The 23,702-nt window shown below is 30.7% G+C and overlaps 1 protein-coding gene and 1 pseudogene across 5 annotated transcripts; one reads left to right on the plus strand and one right to left on the minus strand.

Moving 5' to 3' along the window:
* Positions 1–7,141: 7,141 nt before the first annotated feature.
* On the minus strand, positions 7,142–10,750 carry LOC129304700 (uncharacterized). Of its 5 annotated transcripts, XM_054944455.1 has the most exons (8): positions 10,598–10,749; positions 10,203–10,305; positions 9,365–9,477; positions 8,753–9,229; positions 8,510–8,659; positions 7,977–8,389; positions 7,591–7,845; positions 7,319–7,502 (listed from the first exon to the last, which is right to left on the minus strand). In XM_054944455.1, exons 2-8 carry the CDS (start codon positions 10,289–10,291, stop codon positions 7,473–7,475), a joined length of 1,527 nt encoding a protein of 508 aa, XP_054800430.1. In that variant the 5' UTR covers positions 10,292–10,305; positions 10,598–10,749; the 3' UTR covers positions 7,319–7,472. The 5 variants fall into 5 exon arrangements, with proteins under 5 accessions (XP_054800427.1, XP_054800426.1, XP_054800429.1 ...); XM_054944452.1 differs by having other exon boundaries at positions 7,142–7,845; positions 8,753–9,226; positions 10,598–10,750; XM_054944451.1 differs by having other exon boundaries at positions 7,142–7,845.
* Positions 10,751–19,931: 9,181 nt separating this feature from the next.
* LOC129307045 (probable arabinosyltransferase ARAD1) overlaps positions 19,932–23,702 on the plus strand; it is a 9,686-nt pseudogene continuing 5,915 nt past the window's right edge.

Here is a 23,702-nt window from a genome sequence, read left to right on the forward strand (position 1 = left end):
TTACACACAATAATAATAAATGCTTATAACTTTATAATGATATACCTGAATGCTTTTCCAAATCTGTTCCTTTACACATTCTGGCACATCAAGCCAATCTTCATGCAAGATACTGAGCTTGTTACATGATAGGAGCCTAAAGTAGCTAAAAAACTTGGCCTTATTTAGCCCTCATGGTTTCCATCACTGATTGAACTAAATTAGTAATCTGCGGCCAGTGGTCTTACTCAAAGTCAGCTCTCTTAGTTGTGTTCCTCAGCTACCCCTCCTTACTGACTGGCTCTGACTAGGATTATTATCGCCGCTATGAGTAATATCTACAGTTAGCTGGCTCCGAGTAATCTCTATAGATGGCTAGCTCAGAGCACCGATAATAGGTCCACTTTGATTCTTCTCTATATTTCTAAAAATAAAACATAAAGAACTGTAAATAAAACATAATTCAAATAATACAAAATAAATAAAATATAAAGAATTGTAAATAGAAAACTAACATTAATTTAAAAATTAAATTTATATAGAGATATTCTCTCATATCCCTTCATAGTGATCACTTCATACAGCATGTTCATCATCTATGTCATCTACATTCAAATTGGGTAGTCTTGATGAGAAGGTAGGAGTTTCAGAGATATCAAAGCCTGTTTCATTCTTATCATCACTATCAATCACCCTTTTTTATTCAAGAGCTATTAACCAACTTTTATTTGCCAGATCGATAATATAGAAAACTTATTTTGCTTGGTCTGCCATAATAAATGGCTCAGCCCCATAAGTTAGTCTTTTAAGATTAATAATGTAAATCCTAACTTATTATTTTGCACATCATTGATGTTAACCCACTTGCATTTGAAAATAAGAACTCTAAATTTTGTATAATCAACCTCCTAAATCTCTTCAATAATTCTAAAATAAGGCATGGATGCCATTTTTTGATTCTTATCTTTCTTACTTGAGAAGTGCACAATTTTAGTCACTATCATAACTTCACTATTTTGCACAATACTCTTCTCATCAAGAGATTTTGTATAAAAGGAATACCCATTAACATTGTATGTACTCCAGCATATCACATCCACGTTAGGACCCTCTGCTAACCATTTAATCATATCAAAAATATTATCTTCATTTAAGACTTGTTGTTTAAACTAATATGCAAAAGTTTTATTGTGCTCTTTCAAGAACCTTCGTTCAGTCATTCTCAGCCGATTGTATTCTACCCTTAGAAGTTCTTTATTGATATCTATATAGCTTCGAACTTCGTCAATATTATTCAAGATATATAAATGTACTTCTTGCACTTCACCATGATTCATGCTCTTTATCGATGCCCCACGTGTGCCTCGACCTAATTGCCTCCTCTCCTGATGAGATTTAGGAAACCCAATTGGTTCCATATTTGATAAGTAATAAAAATAAAATTCTATAGCTTCTTCAGCAACATATTTTTGAACAATGGATCCTTTAAGGTGATAAGGATTCTTCACATACCCTTTCAATATTTTCATATATCTCTCAACTGGGTACTTTCATTGTAAGTAGACAGGGCCACACATTTTAACCTCCTTTACTGAATGAACTATTAAGTGTATCATAATGTCAAAAAATGAAAGGGGAAAGTTCATCTCAAGTTGACATAATATAATACAAGATTTTTATTCTAACTCATCTAATTTGAGAGGATTAATAGATTTACTTCATATTGTATTGAAGAAAAAGCAAAATCTAGTTATTGTTTGCCTTAAATCTTCTTTCAATATATCTCGAATGGCCATTTATAATAATTGTTGTATCAAGACATGACAATCATGAGATTTTAAGATTACTAGTTTCAACTCTTTCATCGACATAAGCTTATTAATATTTGAAGAGTACCTTGACGGCACTTTGATCCCATCTAAACACTCACGAAAAATTGTTTTCTCCACCTTGGACAATATATGAGAAGCCAGTGGACAATAAGTCCTCTTACCTTCTGATCTTAAGTGTTAGTCCTCTTGTATTCTCATTTCTTTTAAATCTAATCTTGTATTCGCACCATTCTTCGTCTTGCCTGGCATGTTCAGAAGTGTTCTAATAATACTATTACACGCGTTTTTTTTACATACATAATATCAATACAATGCCTCACTTTAAGAAAGCGCCAATATGGAAGATCAAAAAATATAGACCTTTTTTTCATATATTTTTGACACTTGTATTCTTTTGAGTCTTACTAAGGATAACAATGATGTCTTTCACTTATTCATAGATTTGCTCCCCAGTCAAAGCATTCAGAGCGTGAAGGTGCTCTTGGTGGCCATGAAAAGCTTTCTTTAATTTACAATGAGTGTGATCTTGTTTAAGAAATCTCCGATGGTTAAGGTAAATTGTCTTCTTTTCATGTTGAAATTGATGGTAGCATGTGCCTTTTTCATAAATTGAATATGTTTTATAACCCTTGACACTGTATCTAAACAAATTTCCAAATGTAGGAAAGTCATTTATAGTGCAAAAGATCATAGCATGTAACTTGGAATTTTTCTTTTGATTTACATCAAATACATCCACACCTATCTCCCATTGCTCTTTAAAGTCTTCAATCAAAGGTCTTAGTAAGTATCAATGTGATTTTCATGTTGTTATGGTCCTGAAATTAACATGGATAGTATCATATACTTTTATTTCATGCATAACCAAGGTGATAGGTTATAAATCATTAAAAGAACAGGCTATAAGCTATGTATACTGCTAAGGCTATTGTGAGGATTTATTCTATCAGTAGAAAGTCCAATCCTCAAGTTCCTTGGTTTACTATCAAATTTAGAAAACAATTGATCAATTTTCTTCCATTGAGAAGAATCGACTGGATGTGGGGGAAGGAGGGGGTGACGGCATGAAGAGAATTGTTAAAGGAAGAAGATGAAGGGTGGGGAGGAAGTAGAAGGGCAAGAGGCAGGTATAATTTTTAATTATATAATTGAATACTTTTCAACAACAGGTCACGAGTAACCTGCTGTTAAAAGTTAAAAAAATAAATTTTTTTTACTAATACCTATTTTCACCCATTGTTGAAAGTGAATAGATTTATTTATTTTTAATCAATACCTACTTTCAATAACGAGTGAGTGGCACCATCTATTGAAAGTAAAAAAATTTAATTTTTTAATTAATATCCACTTTTAATAGTGGGTGTCATGTCATTCGCTATTGAAAATTTAAAATTTTATTTTATTTTTATTTTCAAAATTTTTTTAACATTTGGTTAAATTAGATCCGATGTTAAAAGTATTTTTTATAACAGTTAAATTTTTAATTGATGTTAGAAGTCTTATATTGATGACAAATATTATCAAAATGTCACTGCTTCTACTTTGGTGGGTACATTTTAATCGATGTTAAAAGCCTCTTATAAAAAATAAATTATGCACCAGTGAAACCAATTCTTCACATTTAAAAAGTCAAAGAATGAAATAGAAAGCAAGATTTTAGAATAATATTCTTTGACAGAAACTCTTTGTCCATGTTTGCTAAATTATTTGGAAAGTGTGAGGCAGCAAAATATTCTTATAATACTATACAATACGCTAAAATTGATACCACCTTTCTAGTCACTTATCAAAAGAATTGTTGGAGGCAGTGACGGATCCAAAAAAAAAAAAATCAAAGAGGAAAGAATTTATACATAAAATAAATATAAATATTTTTATAAAAATAATTTTGAATATCTATTAAATTATTAAGGGTATAAGTTAATATAATTACATACTAAAAACAACTCATAAAACATACCATTATAATAACATAAAAGACTCTGTTTATATAAACAATTTTGTATATCTACTAGCATCATGTTTTTTTTAATTTTTATTAAATAAAATCTACATCCCTCATCTGTATGCATGGCAGAGAATTCTTTGTGATCAAATTTTTAATATACAATTTTTTAAGTTATTGCTTTTCATTTTAAAACTATTACTATTTAAGGTTATAAATCAGATAAAATTTGAGATAATACATTTTTTAATAGGATAAGTAAAATTTTATAAGAGGGACAAGTGAAATTTTTTGAAGTAAAATGTTATGCCAAGAGAAGCAAATCGTTGAACGTCAATTGAATGTATATACTATCTACATGGATATACCTTCTGCTGATTGTAAACATGTTCTCTCTAATATAAGCTACATGTAGCTTGCTCGTAATTTTGAGGATCCTCAAAATATACAAAAGTGTACTGTTCATACAATTTGAAACTTTAAAATATCACCCAATTTTTGTGATGAACAAGGCCTATAATGCAATAAAGTTTATGGGTGTGTTTGGTTTGATAGAGGGAAGGGTTTTGATATTATCTTGTTTGATTTAGGAACAACAAAATAATTATATATGAATAATTTTATCTTAATTTTATTAATATTGAGATATTGAAAAAATATATCTGTTCTTTTTAAACTTATTATAGAGGTTATATTAGTTAGGATATAAAAAAAAATTACTCCTTCCCTACCAATTCTTCCAATTTAAAAGGCAGGAGAGATTTTAAATTTTTTACCTCTCCTTCCCTTTAATTTTTCAAATCAAATATGAGGAAGGGACAAAATTCCTTCCCTTTTTTTCAACGAAACATTTCCTGTAAAAATTGAAGTCACCGAGGGCAAATTTGGAGCATTGATATTTTTGGCCGATGAAATGAAATGAATGAAAAGCTTGTGGTTGTGACTTGGGGGTGAAAAAGGACACGGCAGCGGAACGAGTGAAGCGAGAAAAGCAAAGCCAGCTTCATCTTTTTTGGAATGTCGACATTGATGCGCAACGTATAGATTGTTAACACGTGTTAATATGTCCTTTACTTTTATGATATTATTGTAACCCGACACTGTGACACTGGCACCCATGTCCGGAGGTCCCCATCCCATCCAAAGGATGGAGATCAATCTGGGATTGGCCTTTGAGGATAACGACAAAAATAAAAAAGTTTAAATATTTGGGCATAAATTTTATACTCTTCCTTTTTTATGCACTTGTCCCCATAATAAAGAAGGACACACTGGGTTATTAAAAAAAAAAAAAAAGGACGCACTGGTTGCTAATTGGCAAACCAGAAGTTAGAAACTCAGTTTTTGTTTTTCAAAACAAGTTCAATTCAATTAATTAGCTTTTAAACTTAGAAAAACTTGTTTAATTTCAAGAGCAGCTCTCTAAAAAACTCTTTACAAGAGAAAAATCCAAGAAATTGAAACCAAGAATCCTGCAGAACAACTTTGTACCCATTTATTTATTATCATCAAAACAAATAATCCAACAAGAAAAGTGGAAAATGAAGCGTCTAAAGTCGAAGAGAAATGACTGTGAAATAATCCAATTTTAAAAGCAAATATTTAATGATTATTTTAAAATAATTATCCAATAATATCTATTTTTGATGCCTGTTTATATATAATTGTTGATATTTAATAGTTATTTATAAACAGAAAAAATAAAAATTTATTTGATTTTCATTTTAAAATAATTGTCAAATTAATTCTTGCCTATGTTTATTTGTTGTTTTCTCTAATATGGGGCATCATATTTAAACATTTCTATAGTAGTGATTCAATTCCATAGATAGGCTCTAAACGAATGACGTACTTACATCTTCTCAAATTATTCCTTCAACTCCATATTCGCAAAGGGCACGATCAATTCTTTGACTATTTCTTTGATATTGTCCCCATCCATTTTTAAATCACACCATGTGAACCTTATCCCCCTTTAAACCTCAGATCCATCAGGCCGCAAATATATATTAATAATTGAAAATTCAAAATTTTCCTCCTAGCTCTCGGATTGCCCCCAACGGGGGATTGTTAGAATGACTAAGAAGTATATTTTTGTCAGCACCTATCAATTATTACCTCCATCTCAATTTATAAAATATTTTTGAGAGAGATTTAAAGTTTTAAAATATAAAATATTTTAATAAAAATAAAATTTTATTAATGATACTATTCCAATATTACCATTATTATTATATTCTTTTTTTTAATATTCTTTCACAAATAGAATAATAATAAAAGATATTTTTAAATGTTTTTATTCTTTCACAAGTGAAATATTAAATAAAAATTTTTTTTTTAAAAATAAAATTATAATTAAGGTGTATATAATAAAAATTGTATTATTTTATCTAATAATGTTTTATAATTTAAGAGAGAAGAGTATAATAAATACAGTGACACGTGGAATCTACTAAGTCATTCAATTAAGTGGAAAGTTAATTATTACTGAAGTAGATAAGTCCCAAGAAAAGTCCTGGAGACTGGAATTCCACTAGCGCTTCGTAATTCAGTCGTCCAATGAAAAACAGATAGCCACAATCAAGGGTCTTACCTTCACCTTGAAAAGTCAGTCTTCCACTTTCAAAAGTTATAGAATTGTTAATAAAACGTGCGCATTTTGAATGTTCATATTCCTTCCTTCCTTCCTCCCTCCTTCCTATATTTAACGGGTCCTTGTCCAAGCTTGTGTGACAATGACATGCGAATCTCTCTCATGGAAAGACAAAAAAAAAAAAAAACACAAATAAATAAATAATTATATTCATTTTGTGCGTACTCTCTATCACTATTGTGTGTGTGTAATGGTATTTTCTTACTGTGTCATCCCATAAATATATTTTAGAGTGAATGACATTTAAGTCTCAATCACGTCACTTTATTTATGAAATATCCTAACAAATTCTAAAATATAAAGTAATAATTTATAAGTTCTTTAGGTCTTTAACTAGTATTTACATATGATGCAATCTATTTTCAATTACAAAATTAAGAAAATGAATTGAAAATTCAACAAGATACAATTGGAAATTTAGAAGACAACAATTACAAATTCGTAGAAAAACGTTCATATGATGATTTGTTACTTTTGTAAATTTAAACGTTTCTCTTCCCCAAGGAAATATAAATAAAATCTTTCTTATTGATGTTGATCATATGAGTTTGAATAAAAAATCATTTCCTTCAGATATTGTTCTTTTCCGGTTTATATACCAATATATGTTTATAAATAGTGTTGATTAAGTAACAAATATAGCATATTATTATTATGACAGAGTATCTATATGTATATATAAAGTTTCAAGTAAATATATAACGAAAAATCAGAGAATCAACACCACCACCATGTTGAGAAGGAAATTTCCTTATTAACCCAAGACTCATACCGCATGAAGAGTACATTTCAATACAAGAGAATGAAAGTCACACACTTTTCTAGTAAAGCATATGTTTACTAGGGCGAAAAAGATTCCTACAAAAGTAGGTCGAATAAACTATATCGGACCAGAGTGGGAAAAGCAGAAACGCAAATAAGGGTACAGGTATAAAAGCAAGTGCAGAAATGAAGTCAGGAACCCAATTTAAACCATGATAATACATGATGAAAAAGGCACTGCTAAATGCTATCATCATGCTTACTATGGAGATGAACAAAGCAACCAATCCAGATATCAGCTTCAAAGGCAATGACTTGTGAAAATCATCTTCTGCATAACGTGAAATGAGGATGGACAAGAAAATAAGTATAGAAGTTGAGGATGAGATCATTGCAGTTGCATCAGATGTGGCAAATACCAAGAATGAAGTTTTCTGCAAGTAATTAGGGTTTCCTGAACTGTCATTGATACCGCCCGGTATACTGAATGCAGCAGTAAACACTCCAGTAGTAATAAGAGTGGAAACAAGCATGCATGATTCTGCAGTTTTCTTCATCCATTCTTCAGCTTTGCCCAATAATTTTTCATGTTCCTTTGTGAATAGTTGGCGAGGAGTCAAGCCTTCAGCATTCTTCTTCTCTATTAGTGATGGTAACATTATCTTCTTCACCTCCTACCATATTGTCAAAGGATATATGTATGTTGTCAATATCAATATAAAATGTATAAAACTTATAACAAGCTACACAATTCACAGCAGGCTATCCTTATGATTGATTAAATATGTTTATACTAATAAAATACCTCAAACCATAATAACTCAAGGGTCATTTGAAAAGCCGCTCCTGAAACCAAGTTCAATCGATGTGGTGGTGCTAATTTTGCAGCCATATGCAATAAGTTGCTTTTATCTTCATCCTCAAAACACGCTATGAAATCTTTGATTGGGCCAATATCATGTATGAGATTGAAGATATCAGCATAACGATACAAAACTGCAGCGTGAATTATGCTTCGATTTCTTTCATCAACTTCCCATATCAAGTCAGGATATGAGCTTATAAGCTCAGCTAGAAACTCAAAATTCCCAACTTCTACAGCATTAAATATTACTTGTGAAGGTACTCTTATACTGTCCATAATCTTATTATCATCTTGCTGAAGGAATATACTCCACAAGTGTTTTACAAGTTGAAGTTGTTGAGTTTGCCTCAAACCTGGTCATACACGATTTGATAATCAAGATATCAAAAAATTCAAAAGCTTACTATATTAATAAAAATTGTCATTTGTCTAATTGCGTATCACCATTTATTTTGGAGGTCATGGACACTTACAGGACTTCATAAGCCGCTTTCGATATCTCTGACTTTTGCAACTAGAACCTAAAGGCTTTCGAGCCAATATATGCAAGACTGTCTCATTATTTAATTCATCCCTCTCAAAAGCTAGATTTGGGTTCTCCTCTAGCACCTTCAAGGCCAAATCTGCCCAAATTTAACACAACATATACATCACACTTCAAATCTCACACTTGTCATTTTTAATAGTCTCATGCTCTGTGTCTGTGATATTCTTACCATAGATTCCACTGTTGACACAAAGGAAGAGAAGTACGATCCAATCAATATGTTCAAAAACGTGAATAGATTTGCAGTACAGATACCATGCCATTTGACTTTGTCCCTGTAAAGCAGCCATGTGAAGAGGAGTGGTTCCTTGACCACCTCTTATTGTTGGCAAGCTCTCATTTCTTCTCTGCATGATCTCAACAATCTGCAAATTCCCAGTTGCTGCAGCGATGCAAAACGCAGTGTTCCCATTCACGTCTTGCAATTCCAAGTCTTGTGGAAGCATTCTCTTCACCAGCTCCTCCACAAAGTGAACATGGTTCGCTCCGGTGGCCACGTGGAGGATCGTCGCCCAGCCCTTGGTTATGGCGGCACGAACGAGACTCCGGTCTTGATCTAAGATGTGCTTTGCTTCTTTCCAATCACCTTTCAAAGCTGCTTTGTGAAGGGGAACGCACAGCTTTAGGTATTTGGTTCTTCGCTCTTCTGAAACAAGTATAAACATCATGACATAGTTTGCAATACACACAAGAGATTTTGTGTGTGTGTGGGTGTGTGTGTGGGTGTGTGTGTGTGTGTGTGTGTGTGTTGGGGGAGGGGTTGGGGGGATGGAGAAAATACTTGTATCATCCACAAGATGAAGCAGAGGCCTCCTAAACTGAGCCGAAGCGACTCTCACAAGTTGTTGCGCTACTGGTAAAGTTATGGAACTTTCATCTGCTACTGCCATTTCTCTGTAAATCAAACACAACATGGGTTCAATAATTAGTTTGCTTTTCAATATATACAAGTCTTATGAATTTATTTTAATTATAAATTAAAGTCATAAATAAAGCATTTTAAAATTCATAAAGTTTAAATTTATTTATTAAAATAAAAAAAATTTTAAAAATAATAAAATTTTCAGGAAAAGAATGTTCAATTAAAATAATTATAACAACGAAGAATATTTAGATCAAACTTCAACTAACATTTCTGTGTGGGCTTGTGCATTGAATATATATTTAATTAACATGTATAAATATGTTCCGGTAATGCATGACGTTAGCAGGCAAACTCAACCTGGTGTAATGTAATAGAAAAAGCTTTTGGCGTGCTCTATGAAATTAATAGCTAATTTAAAAGAATATATATAATATTTATATTTATAGCAAATGGAATAAATTATTGATGAATAGTGTTGGGCAAATGAAATACCCCTTCCACTCCCTGGTCAGATATACTATTCCAAAAATAAAAGCAAGTATTAAATGACATCACATTATTACCCTATGATTAAAAATTATATTTTTTTATTAAAAAAATCATATATTTATAAGAGAGAAAATTACCCAAATGATTTAAATCAAAAGTCAAGAGAAGATGAGAAATTAACGAGTCAATGCTGTCCAGACATACTGATTCAGATACTGAAGAGAAGAGAAGAGAGTAGAGGATCCAAATCTAAGGGATAGTTTACATGTGGATGCGGTGATGTGTGGGCAAGCAAAAGCAAACAGAACTTGTTTGTGTCTCTGATAATGATTCAACCTCCAACGAGCTCGCCATCTTCCCAACAGATTCTGTAAACAAACACAGATTCAAACGTCAAAGTTCAAAACCAAACCATCTCTCTCTCTCTCTCTCTCTCTCTCTCTCTCACGAATAACAGTAAATCCAGAAGTATAAACTCTCAAGTTTGAAAGCCATCAGTAATTAGAGAGAAATATAAAAGCTGCTTCAGAAAAGGTGAAGATTGGTTCTCTATCTTTCGCCTTCTTCTAACTGGATTCAGTTATAGCAACAGTAATAAGAAAGAAGCAAAATTTCCAGAAGGGGGCGAGAGATAGAGAGAGAGATATTTGGTGAGATTACCTGAAAGTAGAAGGCGTGTAGGGAGTGGATCTGAAGGCCGTCAGGATTAACTCTAACAGTCAAAGAGAGTCGAAGCAAATATAAGAACTTATCAGCAGAGCAATCAACAACAGCCCCACGCAACCACGCCCGGTCAAGTCAGTCACAAAGTATTATACTATTAGTACGGCCTCAATTATTCTGCTTTGTTCATATTCATCTTTGTTCATTTTATCCTTATATTTATTAACTTAAATTTTTATCTTAGTAAATTTATGATATTTTCCATGCTCATTAAAAGTTGAAATTAAAGATAAATATTTTTATGCGAGTAACGATTTTATTAATATTATTAAAAACTGTTTATAGTTTGAATTAGATGGAGTAGTTTTAAATATTTATGTAAATAATTAAAATTCAAAAATTTTAATTGCAAATAAACTATTGAAATTATAAATATAATTCTTAATTTTTAATTGAAATTATTATATTCAATTTTATGCATTAATATTTATAATTTATTTTAAAAAATTATTGAATACAATTGTAATTAGTTTCTTCTTTCAAAATTTTACTATCATTGTCCCGGTTGGTTCCGAGTTCCGACCTTTCCTAGTTTTTGTTTTTTTTAATATCTTCGGAAAAATCACACAGATATCCGCGTAGAGATTCTAATTCATGAAAAGTCCCATGAAATTGCAATTAATTTTATATATATTTACTAAAATACCCTCGGTTAACAAGTGAAAAAAAACATCTCACGGCTCGCTGGCTTCTTCTTCGCCGATCCCTACAATGATTGGTTAGAAGGTAAAACATGCGATCGGGAAGGCAACGGAGGGAATGCATTCTTCATCAATGCCTGTCACTGTGTTTCTGTGACCATAAGTGATGAGATCGAATATAAAAAAAAAGTTATAAATTATTTATTTTTAATAAAAATAATTTAATAATTTATATAAATTTATTAATAATAGAATAGTCTCTAAGTATTTCAGAAAAATTATAATATTTTGAGGGACCAATTTATTATTTATATATTTTAGATGAATTTTATTATCATTTTCTCTAATAAAAATATGGTAAAAGTAAATGTCAAAAGATTGAGGGGTTAAAATAGTAATTTTATTCTTATAAAAAGCCACCACATAACAGGGTAATTTTACTTTTTGTTAAAAAAAAAAAAAATCTTTTGTGTAGGGGTCGGTGGGGCGGGCACGGCCCCCTAAATGCTACTTGGGTCCGCTATATACGTATATGACCTCAACGTCTCTTTGTTATCCATCCTTTCCTTGGCACATTCTCATTACCTTTATCAATATGGATAACTCGTTTCATCAAGAAAAGATTCCTTGCTCCAATTTTCTATCCTCTACTAAAAAAAAATTAATGAAAAATTTAATGATAAAATACATATTCTCTCACTAATCTAGCAAGAATGCTAAAACATATTTATTTTTAAAAATTATCATATAATATCACATCACCGACCACATGTGAGTTAGCTCATGTTATGTTACCTATTATCCATGTCTCATCACATGCCACATGTGTGATGATTCATGCCATGCCATCTTTCACCTCACGCTACATTACTTGCTCATTGTCATATCACATTTTTATTATATTTATGCCAAAGTCAAGACTTTAACTCTTGACCTCTCACCTTTCCCAAGCCTTATGATCTTTTTTTTTTGTCAATTGAACTAAAATTACTTATAGTTATTATATAACAAATTAAATATATATTATTTAACTACACAGATATGTCATATAATATATTAAAAAAATACACATGTATATTATATTTTATTTTCAATTATTAATATGTTAAACATATTTACATTTGTATTTATATGACTTTTTATAATATATTTTTTTAATAAAAATATTTTTTGTAAGGAAAATGAACGTAAAATAAAGAAAATATTAAATATTAAATAATTTTATTGTGAGTATTTTATTTAATTTTTAAATTTAATTTTTATTTTTTAAATAAAAATAATTATATATATAATTAAAATTCGTTTTCAAAAGTCAATTTTTTTGGTAATTAGTTAGAAATATAATCCCTCGCTAGTCAGTAAATCTCTTATTAATTATCTTATTTTAGAGAGAAATTAACATATTCTCACTATTTTCCTCATCAATTATCTTATTTTAGAAAGAAAGTAACATTCTCTAGCTATTCTCTTCTTTAATTTTAAATTTAGTTACGAAATTAATATCTCTCTCTAATTTTCTTGTTAATATGGAATTTTAAAGAGGGAATAGATAATCTCTAGTTAAATTTCCTTACCAATTCACATTTTTTAATAGTAATTTTGAAACTAAATCATCAATTAATAAAACAATAACAAACATATATGTGAGTAGACATTCCTAGTTCTCTTTGAAGAAGAAAACTTGAGTTTTGGCTTATGACCATGTATATTATGGCAGTTTTGCAATAAAATTTAAGGAACGTTGGGCATTCTATATTAAAAATGGGATTTTTTTTTTGTTAAACTATTTTTCAGAAGAGCAAATATCCCCTGTTAATGAGACGGCATTTTGCTCATCTAGAAAATGATCTAGAAAAAAAATGCTTCACTTATTAGTATAGGATACCTAACATTTCTCAAAATAAAATACAAGAGTAAAAAATACAATTTAACCCTAAAAAATAAATAAACTCGCTCCTCTGTTCAAAAATATAAGACATTTTTAACCAAATTTTACTCATAATAAAGTAACTACCTATTTTTTAACTAATCATATCTTTTCATATTTACCCTATATAAAGTCATTATCAATAGAGGTACTTTAAAAAAAAGTAATGATTATATTTTAAAAAATTAAAAATAATTTATATTTTTTAACATTCAACTTCTCAAAAAATATTTTATATTTTTAAAAGAGTATGTAATAAAATTAAATCCGTCAATGAACAGTAGAAGACAGGGAAGTGTGAGATGCATAGAAGCTTCAATGCAAAACAAAAAGGGTGGGGTCTGCTATTACTTTCTCCACTTAATTGGTTGAATTGTTATTTTATGACTATATAATATATATATATATATATGGCATTAGTTAATTATTTTACTATTATTATTAAAACCTTAATTTTTTAAAAAATACTATATCTTTTTAATTATATTCTCATTAAATATTTCATATAAATACCTTTATAGTTATAATTGAAATTTTAATAAATTATTTTTTTTAAAATAATAAATAAAGTAGAGATATATTTTTAAAAAATTATAAAAATCACCCAACACTTTACAGTTTCTATGAAGCAAAATTTTTGAAAAATATTCAATATTGTGGATAAGAAGAAATATAGTCTTTGGAGGATGCGATATTTCAACCGTGTTCTATGATAACCCTCACGCCTCTTTTCTATACACAATGATGAAAAATTAGACATCTGTGTCTTATAGTCATACAATAAAGCATCCATTATTTTTTTTTAAAGAAAAGTAAGTTCTATATTTTACTTATTTATAATTGTAACAATAATTAAAATGGGAATTAGAGAACCTTGGTAAAGCATCTCTCATTCCCACAACACTATGCTAAATCAGCTCTTTTAGGTTTAATATATATATATATATATATATATATTAAAAGCCAGAAAAAGCACTCAGGCTCAGTAATAATATATTGATAATATTGTGCGTAATATGACTTCCTACATCTAGAAGATAAAGTAACTGTTTAAAGTCTATACATGATAGTCAACGGTAATAGAAGTGGGAGACTGGTATATTTGGTCAATTAAAAGAATAATAATAATGTGTGAGAAATATTTGGAACAAAAATGAAACCAACTTGCTCTTGCTTTTGAATTTTAAAAGCAAAGAGAAATAAAATTAAACAACACGTACAATTAATGAAATCCTTCAGTAAGTGGCATGGGACAAACATTGCCTTGTATCATCATATTCCTATGGTGAATGATGTGAGCTGGGCATATGACACGTGAAATTCAAGAAAGGAAAAATTCATGATCTAAGAGTAAGTGTGAAAACATTTGATTAGGTAAACTCTCACAATTAGAGAGTTTGGGCTACGCCAATCACATGAGTTAGTCCTATTCATGCTAGTGGCTAATGGATTCATTCAGAGGTAATGTGAGGGTTTAAAGTGGTGTATTGATCATGCTTGATAAAAATTGTGTTATTGCATGCTTGAGTGATTTGATTGATGATTTCAAATATGGCTACTTTGTTTGCTCATAGATTATACCTCTAGCACGTGCTTGAATTTAGTTATTTGGTTACTAAAGTTTTTATCTCATATCATAGATGAACATTTTACAAGGGATGATCCAAGAAGGCGTAAACCTCGAGAGCTAGAGACACTTGACTTAATATTGTAATGTCTCTAGTTTGTTATGAGTGTAATTGAGTCATATTTGACAATTAGGATTTGATTATTCACTTGTATTTAGCTAAATACTTATGAGTTATCATTTTGGGTGCATCTTGGCCATTGGAGGGATTATTCTCAAGTTTGACTATTTTGTTGGGGCCATGTTTGTGCAATTGTATTATTATGTTTAATATGTGATTTGAAATCTTTGAAAGATTATGGGTTGAATTGTCATGAAACCATCTCTTCAAACTCTTTGTGGATTTGGCTATTGGGGGTCATTTTGATATATATGATGTCTTCATATGTTAGAATGTTTGGAATGATGCATTGATATTGTCCACTGAATATGGTTCAAGACTCAAGTGAGGCTAATAGCTTGTTGGCAGAGATTTAGGCACATAGTTGATATTTGGAAATAGAAAATTGAGTGAAATGGCCTTGGGTGTCCAAATTATCCTTATGATATTGGATTGGGGGTGAAACTAAAGTTATTAGTTAGTTTATAAAAGTCTATATCTGTAAGTGCTTAAATCACCTCAATTGGACATTGGAGTAAAAAGTTGTGTATGGGAAAAGTTTGATTAGGAGTGTTGTCATGATAACACTCGCTGTCACATAGCATGCGCCATGACAGATTGCAAACACATGACATTATGAGTGTTAGTCGCATTGTATGGCAATGTTGGCTGTGATAGATATTTTATGTAACATATGCCATGCACATTGCACATTAGCCACAATAGATTGTGTTTATTTGGATGTTTTGATTTTATTTGACCCTATTTTGACTTGTTTTTAACTCCAAATGATTTCCATACTTCCTAATTATCTATTACTATGATTTATAAGTGTTTAAATGACATTTTAACTTGGTTTTTAGTTGAAATGATTTTAAGATCCCATTGCTTAATGATTTTTCTCTTGTGAAGTCAATTTGAATCCTTTCAATCATAGTAGATCTTTTAACATGGGCTTACTCTTTTCTATTGTGGTTGGTTTCTTTAACCATAGTCAATCCTTTCTACCATGATAGTATAAGTAAATTAAGGCTAAGTATGGTTTTGAAAAGTATAAAAAAAACCTCATTACTTGATAGTTATTTATGCCAATACTTGACGGTTTTATACCATCAAGCAAGGGGCCGCTATATATTAAAGGTCCCCTTACTTGAAGGTTAAAAACCATCAAGTATAGGCTTCTAGGTTTAGCTTTTGACTAATTTTGGAAGCCTATACTTAATAATTATTTAAAAATAAACGTCAAGTATTATAAAATATTTGATGGTTATGTTATTTCACAATAACTATCAAGTATTTATAGTAAAAAAACTTGCCCAAGCTTGTGAAAATTTATGAAAAATACTTGACAGTCATTAGATAATTAAATACTCCAATTAATAGCTTCGGTTCACCTCAATTTGATACCAAGCAATGATCCTAGAACACTTGGGTTTGTAACATACTTGTCACACTTATAGCACCTTATCCAAGTGTCTCCCCTGCTTAACTAGCCATTAGTCGTCATAACTATACTCAATAAAAATCACAATCAAACTTTGCATGCTTAACTCCATAACATGTTAATTCATTTGTAACTTAATCACACACTTGCACATTGGGCCTCAATTCAAAAACATAAGAGGCTACCAATAAAAAATGACCAAGTCTACAAATGGGGCTATAAGCAAGTGATAAAATAGAGTCCAATAGTAAGACCTCTAATGTTAGCAATAATAAATATTCAAATACATAAGCATAATAACTAGGGACTTTACTTATGAAGCCATGCATCTCTTGTCTCCAATGCTTCCCTCTTAGCCTTTCTCTTAGCTTTACCTAGAAAAATGTTAACAAACTGGAGTGAAATTATACAATCTTAATAACCAAGGCACATAAATTCAAGTACATAAAAGTATAACAAATACAAGCATTTAAGGTAAAGATTCACATTTAAAATTCCATTCATACTCAACATATATCATGATACTATTTATCATTAATCACATGACATATAACTCAATGATAATAATTATGCATGATTATATCCATTCCATCCTTATTCCTTTCTTTATATTTTCTGATTGAATCCATGGGCTATCAAATTATATGGGACTAACCTGTATGACTAGAGTAGGCCTGCTCTTCAATTGTGAAGGGTTACCCAACCAAAGTACCCGTTCCCCACTCTTGAACCATGGATTTCTACTTTCTCAAATTATTTGGATGTCATAGTTGCCTAACCCACACCGTCCCAAATAGGAACCAAAATACCAAACATCATGCCCAACTTATGTCATATCAGTAGGTTAATGACAATACTAAGCGCATGTAGTAATAATAATGATATCCATTGTGTGCAACTCAGTAAAAGCTACATTGTAATATCCTTCCTCACAAATCATGATTAACTCCAAATCTCCCAGATTTATGAGATTGGCTTAAGGTACAATACATATTTACCAAGCTTGCAAATAAGTTGTAAAGATGGGATCTCAAGTTTTCAAAACTACAACCATTTTAAAAGGTTTCGCAACTAACAATTCAAAGTTATTAACTATGCAAAAGCATGGGATCATTTCAAAGATTAGTGCATTTGCTTAAAAGTCAAAAAACAATGCAATGTTGTAGTATTCAGGGGTGTGCGCCATGGCTCATGGAATATATGCCACAGCTCGTGAGTCTCTATGCCATGCGCCATGGCTCGTTGTATAATGCACTGTAGAGCATTGCATATTTCATGTCAGCAAAATTTTGCTATCAATTTGACAGCTTTTATGCAGCTTTCAACGTGCCCCATTGCTCCATCCAATGTCTGATTGACGTAAACTAGGTATCTTTGGAAAGTTTTTTTCAAGCTCTAACTAATGGCTTGAGTTTTACACTCAAATTATTAATAAATTAAAAAGTGAACACTCATTTCAAAACTTACATTTTTTCATCACTTTTCATAAAAACAAAGTGTCCAAAACACATCCCTCAAGGCAAAAGCCATAAACACCTTTCAAACCACATATAAAAGACCAAAATTAACTTGTACAACACACCACATCATACAAAATGCGTATAAATCACATTTTCAATGCTCAACCCCTAAATCTAAAAAACAAGAAGGGGAGCTAAAATCACCAATTCCATCATACTATTTATAACAGTCACATGATATAATTAATTCTTATTTGTACTAGTATTTTGGCTCAACTATAAATAGTATAAATTACATGCATATACTGTCAGGCCTAAAATGCACTTTACCTTTCACAAAACAAAAGATGCAAGTAACTTTCAAATGGAAATATTAAAGAGGCCTACTAATAGGATGACAATCCTATGCCTTAGGCTATTTTTCTCTATCTGATCCTCTTGAGCTATTTCCTATAATATTGAAGATAATGGGGTGAGTACAACCACTCAGTAACTAAGGTTCAACCAACTCATACTAATGCATGTCAATTAATTTAAATGCAAGTGAAAAGTTACAATACAATTCCAATTCACGTATCATTCTCAAGAATATAAAATCCACATTTTCAAGCATAATTGCGCACACTCAAGAGATCATGATTAGTAAACACAATTTCATACAAGAAAAGAACTAATCACATGATCTATTAACATAGTTTCACATGAAATCAGGTTAAACTTGAGATTATCAATATTAGGGTCATAATGCAAACAACCATGTGCCTTTTTTCACTATATACATGTGATCACACCTTATATCCTCCTTATTCTTTAACATGAACCCGTGAGCTATCTCACATTGGGTTTATCTATACATTGAGACTACCCTAGCCAAAATACTTGTGAGTGGTTACCCAGCCAAGGTTTCCCATCTCACTTATGGGTAATGGTTTCCCCCATTTCTTATACTTTAGGATGTCATTCTCCCTAGATTAGCTTCCTCATTGAATTGGTAGATAGCTAGTTAGGTTCAAGTCCCTTATTGACTAAGTGGGACAGTATAAAAATAACAATTCAGACAAGCCATTAACTCAGATAGGATTCTTATCACGTGGATTTAAATCTCTACTCCTTTACTTTGGTGAACTCCCACCTATCAAGATCATGTAATTCATAGATATGCACAATTCAAAGCATGCATTTACTTAATAATCAAGCATGCATTACCTCATCGTTGTATCCAATCATATATATGATAATCATATAATACAAACAATCAAATTGTTAAACTCTACCAATTTGATTGAACTTCTCAATTACAAATCCATTGAACATCTCATTTATAATTTCATTGAACGCCTTCTATCACACATTCATGGAACTCCACTTAGTACATAATTATTGAACTTCACAAAATTAAATTACAAGAAATCCATTAATCATGTTTCAAAGGATTTTACATATAATATATCACTGAACTTTTGTAAAAAATCATCATAATGGATTTTCAAGAAATTCTATGCCATACTTTCATTTCATTCAAATTCATATAATTCAATTGCCAAATGTCAAACTATAAACTAATAACACACACAAGAACATGAGAAAGAATTCCCTGGTTACCTCAAACCTTTAAGAGGTCAAAGGTTTTGCCCATCAAACACTCACTCTCGAAGCTTCCAAGAAGCTTGAATGGTGCCAATAAGATTACTCTACAAATATTTACAATATGATTCATCAATATCCACTTTTTGAATAATTTCCACTATAACTCAACACTTCACTCTCAAGATTCATTCTTTACTTATATGAAAATACTTGTAGGGTTTCTTAGCTTTCTCTAGCCCTCATTAACATCATTGAACTCTTTTACAGTGATAAATGGAGCCATATAGTCCCTAACCTTCACATTTATAGTGAAATTCACATATTAAATGCTCCCCAACCACCAATCCTTATATAACCATAAATACTAGGTTTTATTAGCTTAATTTACTCCTATTAACTCTATTTAGTCAATAGATTTGGATTCGTAGCCTCTATGGATTGAAAATCATCATTTTAAACCAAACCTTAACTTCCAATATCAAAAAATGGAAGAAGGTAAGAAGATTTAAGCTTAGAAACCTTATCTCAAATGTTTTCTAACTCTAAAGTACTCCTAAAGGTTAGATTCTTCAAGCCCTAGTAGAGCATTTTCATCTCTCTTTATTTTTTCTTTTGTTTTCTCCTCCCCTCTTCTACATCATTTCACTATCTTATTATAGTAGAAAAGTGGCCATACGCCACGGTAGATGCATAATAAGCTGCGACGCATGGCACAAAGAGCATCCTCCCCAAGCATGTCAGCATACATGCACCACAATAGCTTGATCCATAAATTGCAGCGTGTGGTATAGAGTCAGTTCTTACCCTTCAAATTTCCTTCCTTTTCATTCTCGGGTGGTCTGACTTCCTTTAGACCCACATTTAGGACTAGAATTACAAATAAACACACCTGCTTGACCTCTTTGGCCACACCTCACTAATAAACTTACATTACTCTAATTCAAGCTTAATTAATTCAGTTTAAATTTTGAGAATGTTACATACATTACGTGGATTTCTAATGATACCCCACTACTATCTCTCTAGTAAACTCCCACCCAATCATGATCATACAAGTTCAATATATATACATATAAGCATACTCATCCATATCTCAATGATTCAATAATTCCATAATTCATGAACTTGCATGCATTGCACATCACATATATCATCACAACCAATTCAAACTCACAATTTCATGATTACGTAAACAATGCATACTCAATCTAAGCTTATCGACTTCACACTCACATAATCATGTGATACATATTCTCATCAATGACAACCTCAATCAAAAAGGGACAAGTTTCACAACTCAAGTAATAACCTTTTAAACAACATAATCATACCTATGTAAAATGCTCATGTCATTCAATGACATGTCACAAATGTAAACTAAATTAAATTATCTCATAATTAAGGGCATGCTATCAAGTTAAGAATACATAACCAATATTTAATCTGATGCCATGATCATATATTCATGCTTATCTTAATACCAAGCATTCACTTAACCATATATTACAACTCAATCATTAATACCAACATGCTTGCATATTCATATCATCAAATTCATTGCAATCAATAACTAACCACTTATAAATGCAAACAATGCAAACAACAACTATCTATAAGAATTTAATTAGTACTTACCTTAACTCTTAGTTTACCAAACCAAGAGTACACTTAAGTAGTCACTGGATCCTTTAAATAAGTACAAAAGCTCCGGTGTAGGATCAATCTACAATCAAACATATTAATTTCCATTAATGGCTAACTATCATTAATTACTATTAATCAAAGTCTTAACCCCATACATATAAAAGGGTCATTGATAAATCACTTATTTTACACACTTTTATTTTACATTTATGAACATATTTCATTATTTAAGACCCTTATATGCATGGTTTTGGCATTGGATTTGATCATTGACTTATTTGCATTAAGTTTTAGCATTAGGGGCATTTTGTCATTTTACACATTTTATATGAATTAATTGTTTTAATCTGAAATTTCAATTCCTTGGCACATTTTATTACTTGAAAAATTTTTTATTCTCATTTTAGGACTTTATTTGATTCAATTTTATTAGATTGATTTAGTTTTGTTTGCTTTGTGTTTCAAGAAATTAAAGGGAAATTTGGTCATTTGATTTTTAAATTAGGATTAAGCATTGCAGAATAAAAAAAATGCATAGGGCCTGAAATAAAAAAATACAAAGATGAGAACGAAGGGGGGATTCGGTGGAGAGGAGATTTCATACTCAAGTTTGATTTTTTAGCCATTCATTAAAGAGATTCGCTGTCGTAACCACACACACGCACTGATCGCAAATCTCCTTTTAGTTTCAATTTGTGGCACACCATTGCATAGCCATTGCACTTCTCCTCTTGTTTTCTAGTCTCTTACACATCATTCACTTTTATATTCTTCAACGATCGTCCATGTAGCTTTCACAGGCATCTTCCTCAATCAATCATTGAGGAAGATCAAAATGAATAGTTGAATCTTCTCTAGAGTTCTTTAAGGGAGATGAGACTTAAATTTGAGTTTTCTTAGTTTAATGCATTATGGTTCTGTTGTCATTCACATTTGAATTCTCCAATTTTTTATTGTTATTGACTTAGTGATTCAATTCTTGTTAGATTGAGTTCCTAATTGATTTCATTCCTTTAGGAAAATTAGATGCTATTTTGATTCTTTAATTGGATGATACATACTATATGTTTGAATTTATACTTAAATGGTTATTTTTGTGTAAATCTAATATATCCAATCCTTATGGTGATTTCTAAACCATTTAGCTTCTGTTTAGGCCTTAAATTGAAGTTAATTACTTAATTCTTAATTGGTTCTAAGTGTTAGAACATGGTTAAGGTAAGGAAAGTTCTAATTCAAGATTCAAGTTATTGTTTGGCATAATTTTTAAAGGAATTGTATCTTGGTTTAAGCTACAATCACCTAGTCCTAATAGTAATTAGGCATTTTGCTTAATGTCAAATGAATTGCAAGAACCAAATGAATTGAACTTAGGATTTTAATATGGTGAAAGTGAATTCAAACCTTAGAGAACTCATTTGTTTGCTTACTTAAATCAATATCACTTCGTTCTACATTTTCCTATAAAATTCAAAAATTATAAATATCTTTAATCTTGAACTTTTTGCTTTCAAAACCAACACTATTTTTAAACTCATAAAAATGGTTTATGAATTATCTTTGGTTGCTCAAGCTTGTTCTTTTAGGATTTTGATGACGTAAGGTGTACTTAACTATATTCTAGTTTCTTTGAGAGTTTAATATGACTAAGGGCTTTTCAGTCATTAACTATAACTAAATCCATTTCTTTGTTCCATTAGCTTAGTTAAACTCTCATTAGTCTAATAAACACCATTAGACTATCCCATTATCATAAACTTGATTATTTAGCTTTAGAGTTAACATTATACCCATTATTAACACCTTAAACCTTTATCATAAGCTAAGGTTTGGACAAATAACCTAACATTCAATCACTCTTATGGAGTTAGAAAATAGGTAAAGTCATCTCTCCCATTTTCAAACTCCTCAAGACTTGTTTAAAAATAAATAAGCAAAATAGCTAGATAGGAAGGAATGAGTGCATAGAAGCTTACCCAATTGGTTTAGAACCTCAAATGGCATCCAAACTTCTCAATCTTCATGCCTTATCAGAGCTCTAAGGTCCCTGTCTTGCTTATTGTTTTTCTCCTTCTATTTCAAGCTCAAAACTTGATTCTGGGTTTAAAAGTACAAAGTACTTGCCACGGCGCATTATGCTATCTGCCATGAAAAATGATGCAAAATGGAAAACCCTAAACTAGCCCATTTATTTAGACTCAAAGTAGCCCAATGACACTTATGGCTTGATTTTATTCCCATATAGTGTCTAATAACCCAAATGTCATCCATCCATACTATTTAACTACCTAATAAAGACTTCAATAAAACTAATTGAACCTTTTAGTTAGTTTAATTAATCCTATTTTAAATTTTTAGGATGTTACAATCTTTATGCTATCATATACTCAAAAAAATTAACATAAGTTATCATAAAACATTCTATACTTAAAACAATACTTTAATCATGTGAAAAGAAGACCATGATAGTAAAAAATCATGCTCACAGGCTAAATACACAAGTCTATTCAAAAGTATGAGTCACATGCTCATTATACAAAAATATGCCTTAGGGTTGGCACAATATATATTAACACTAAATGAGGCTTAACAAAACATAGTGGTGTCCCACA

The sequence above is a fragment of the Prosopis cineraria genome, unplaced genomic scaffold (genome assembly GCF_029017545.1).
Source record: "Prosopis cineraria cultivar Desert tree isolate PC_DT_omini unplaced genomic scaffold, ASM2901754v1 PC3, whole genome shotgun sequence".
NCBI lineage: Eukaryota > Viridiplantae > Streptophyta > Magnoliopsida > Fabales > Fabaceae > Prosopis > Prosopis cineraria.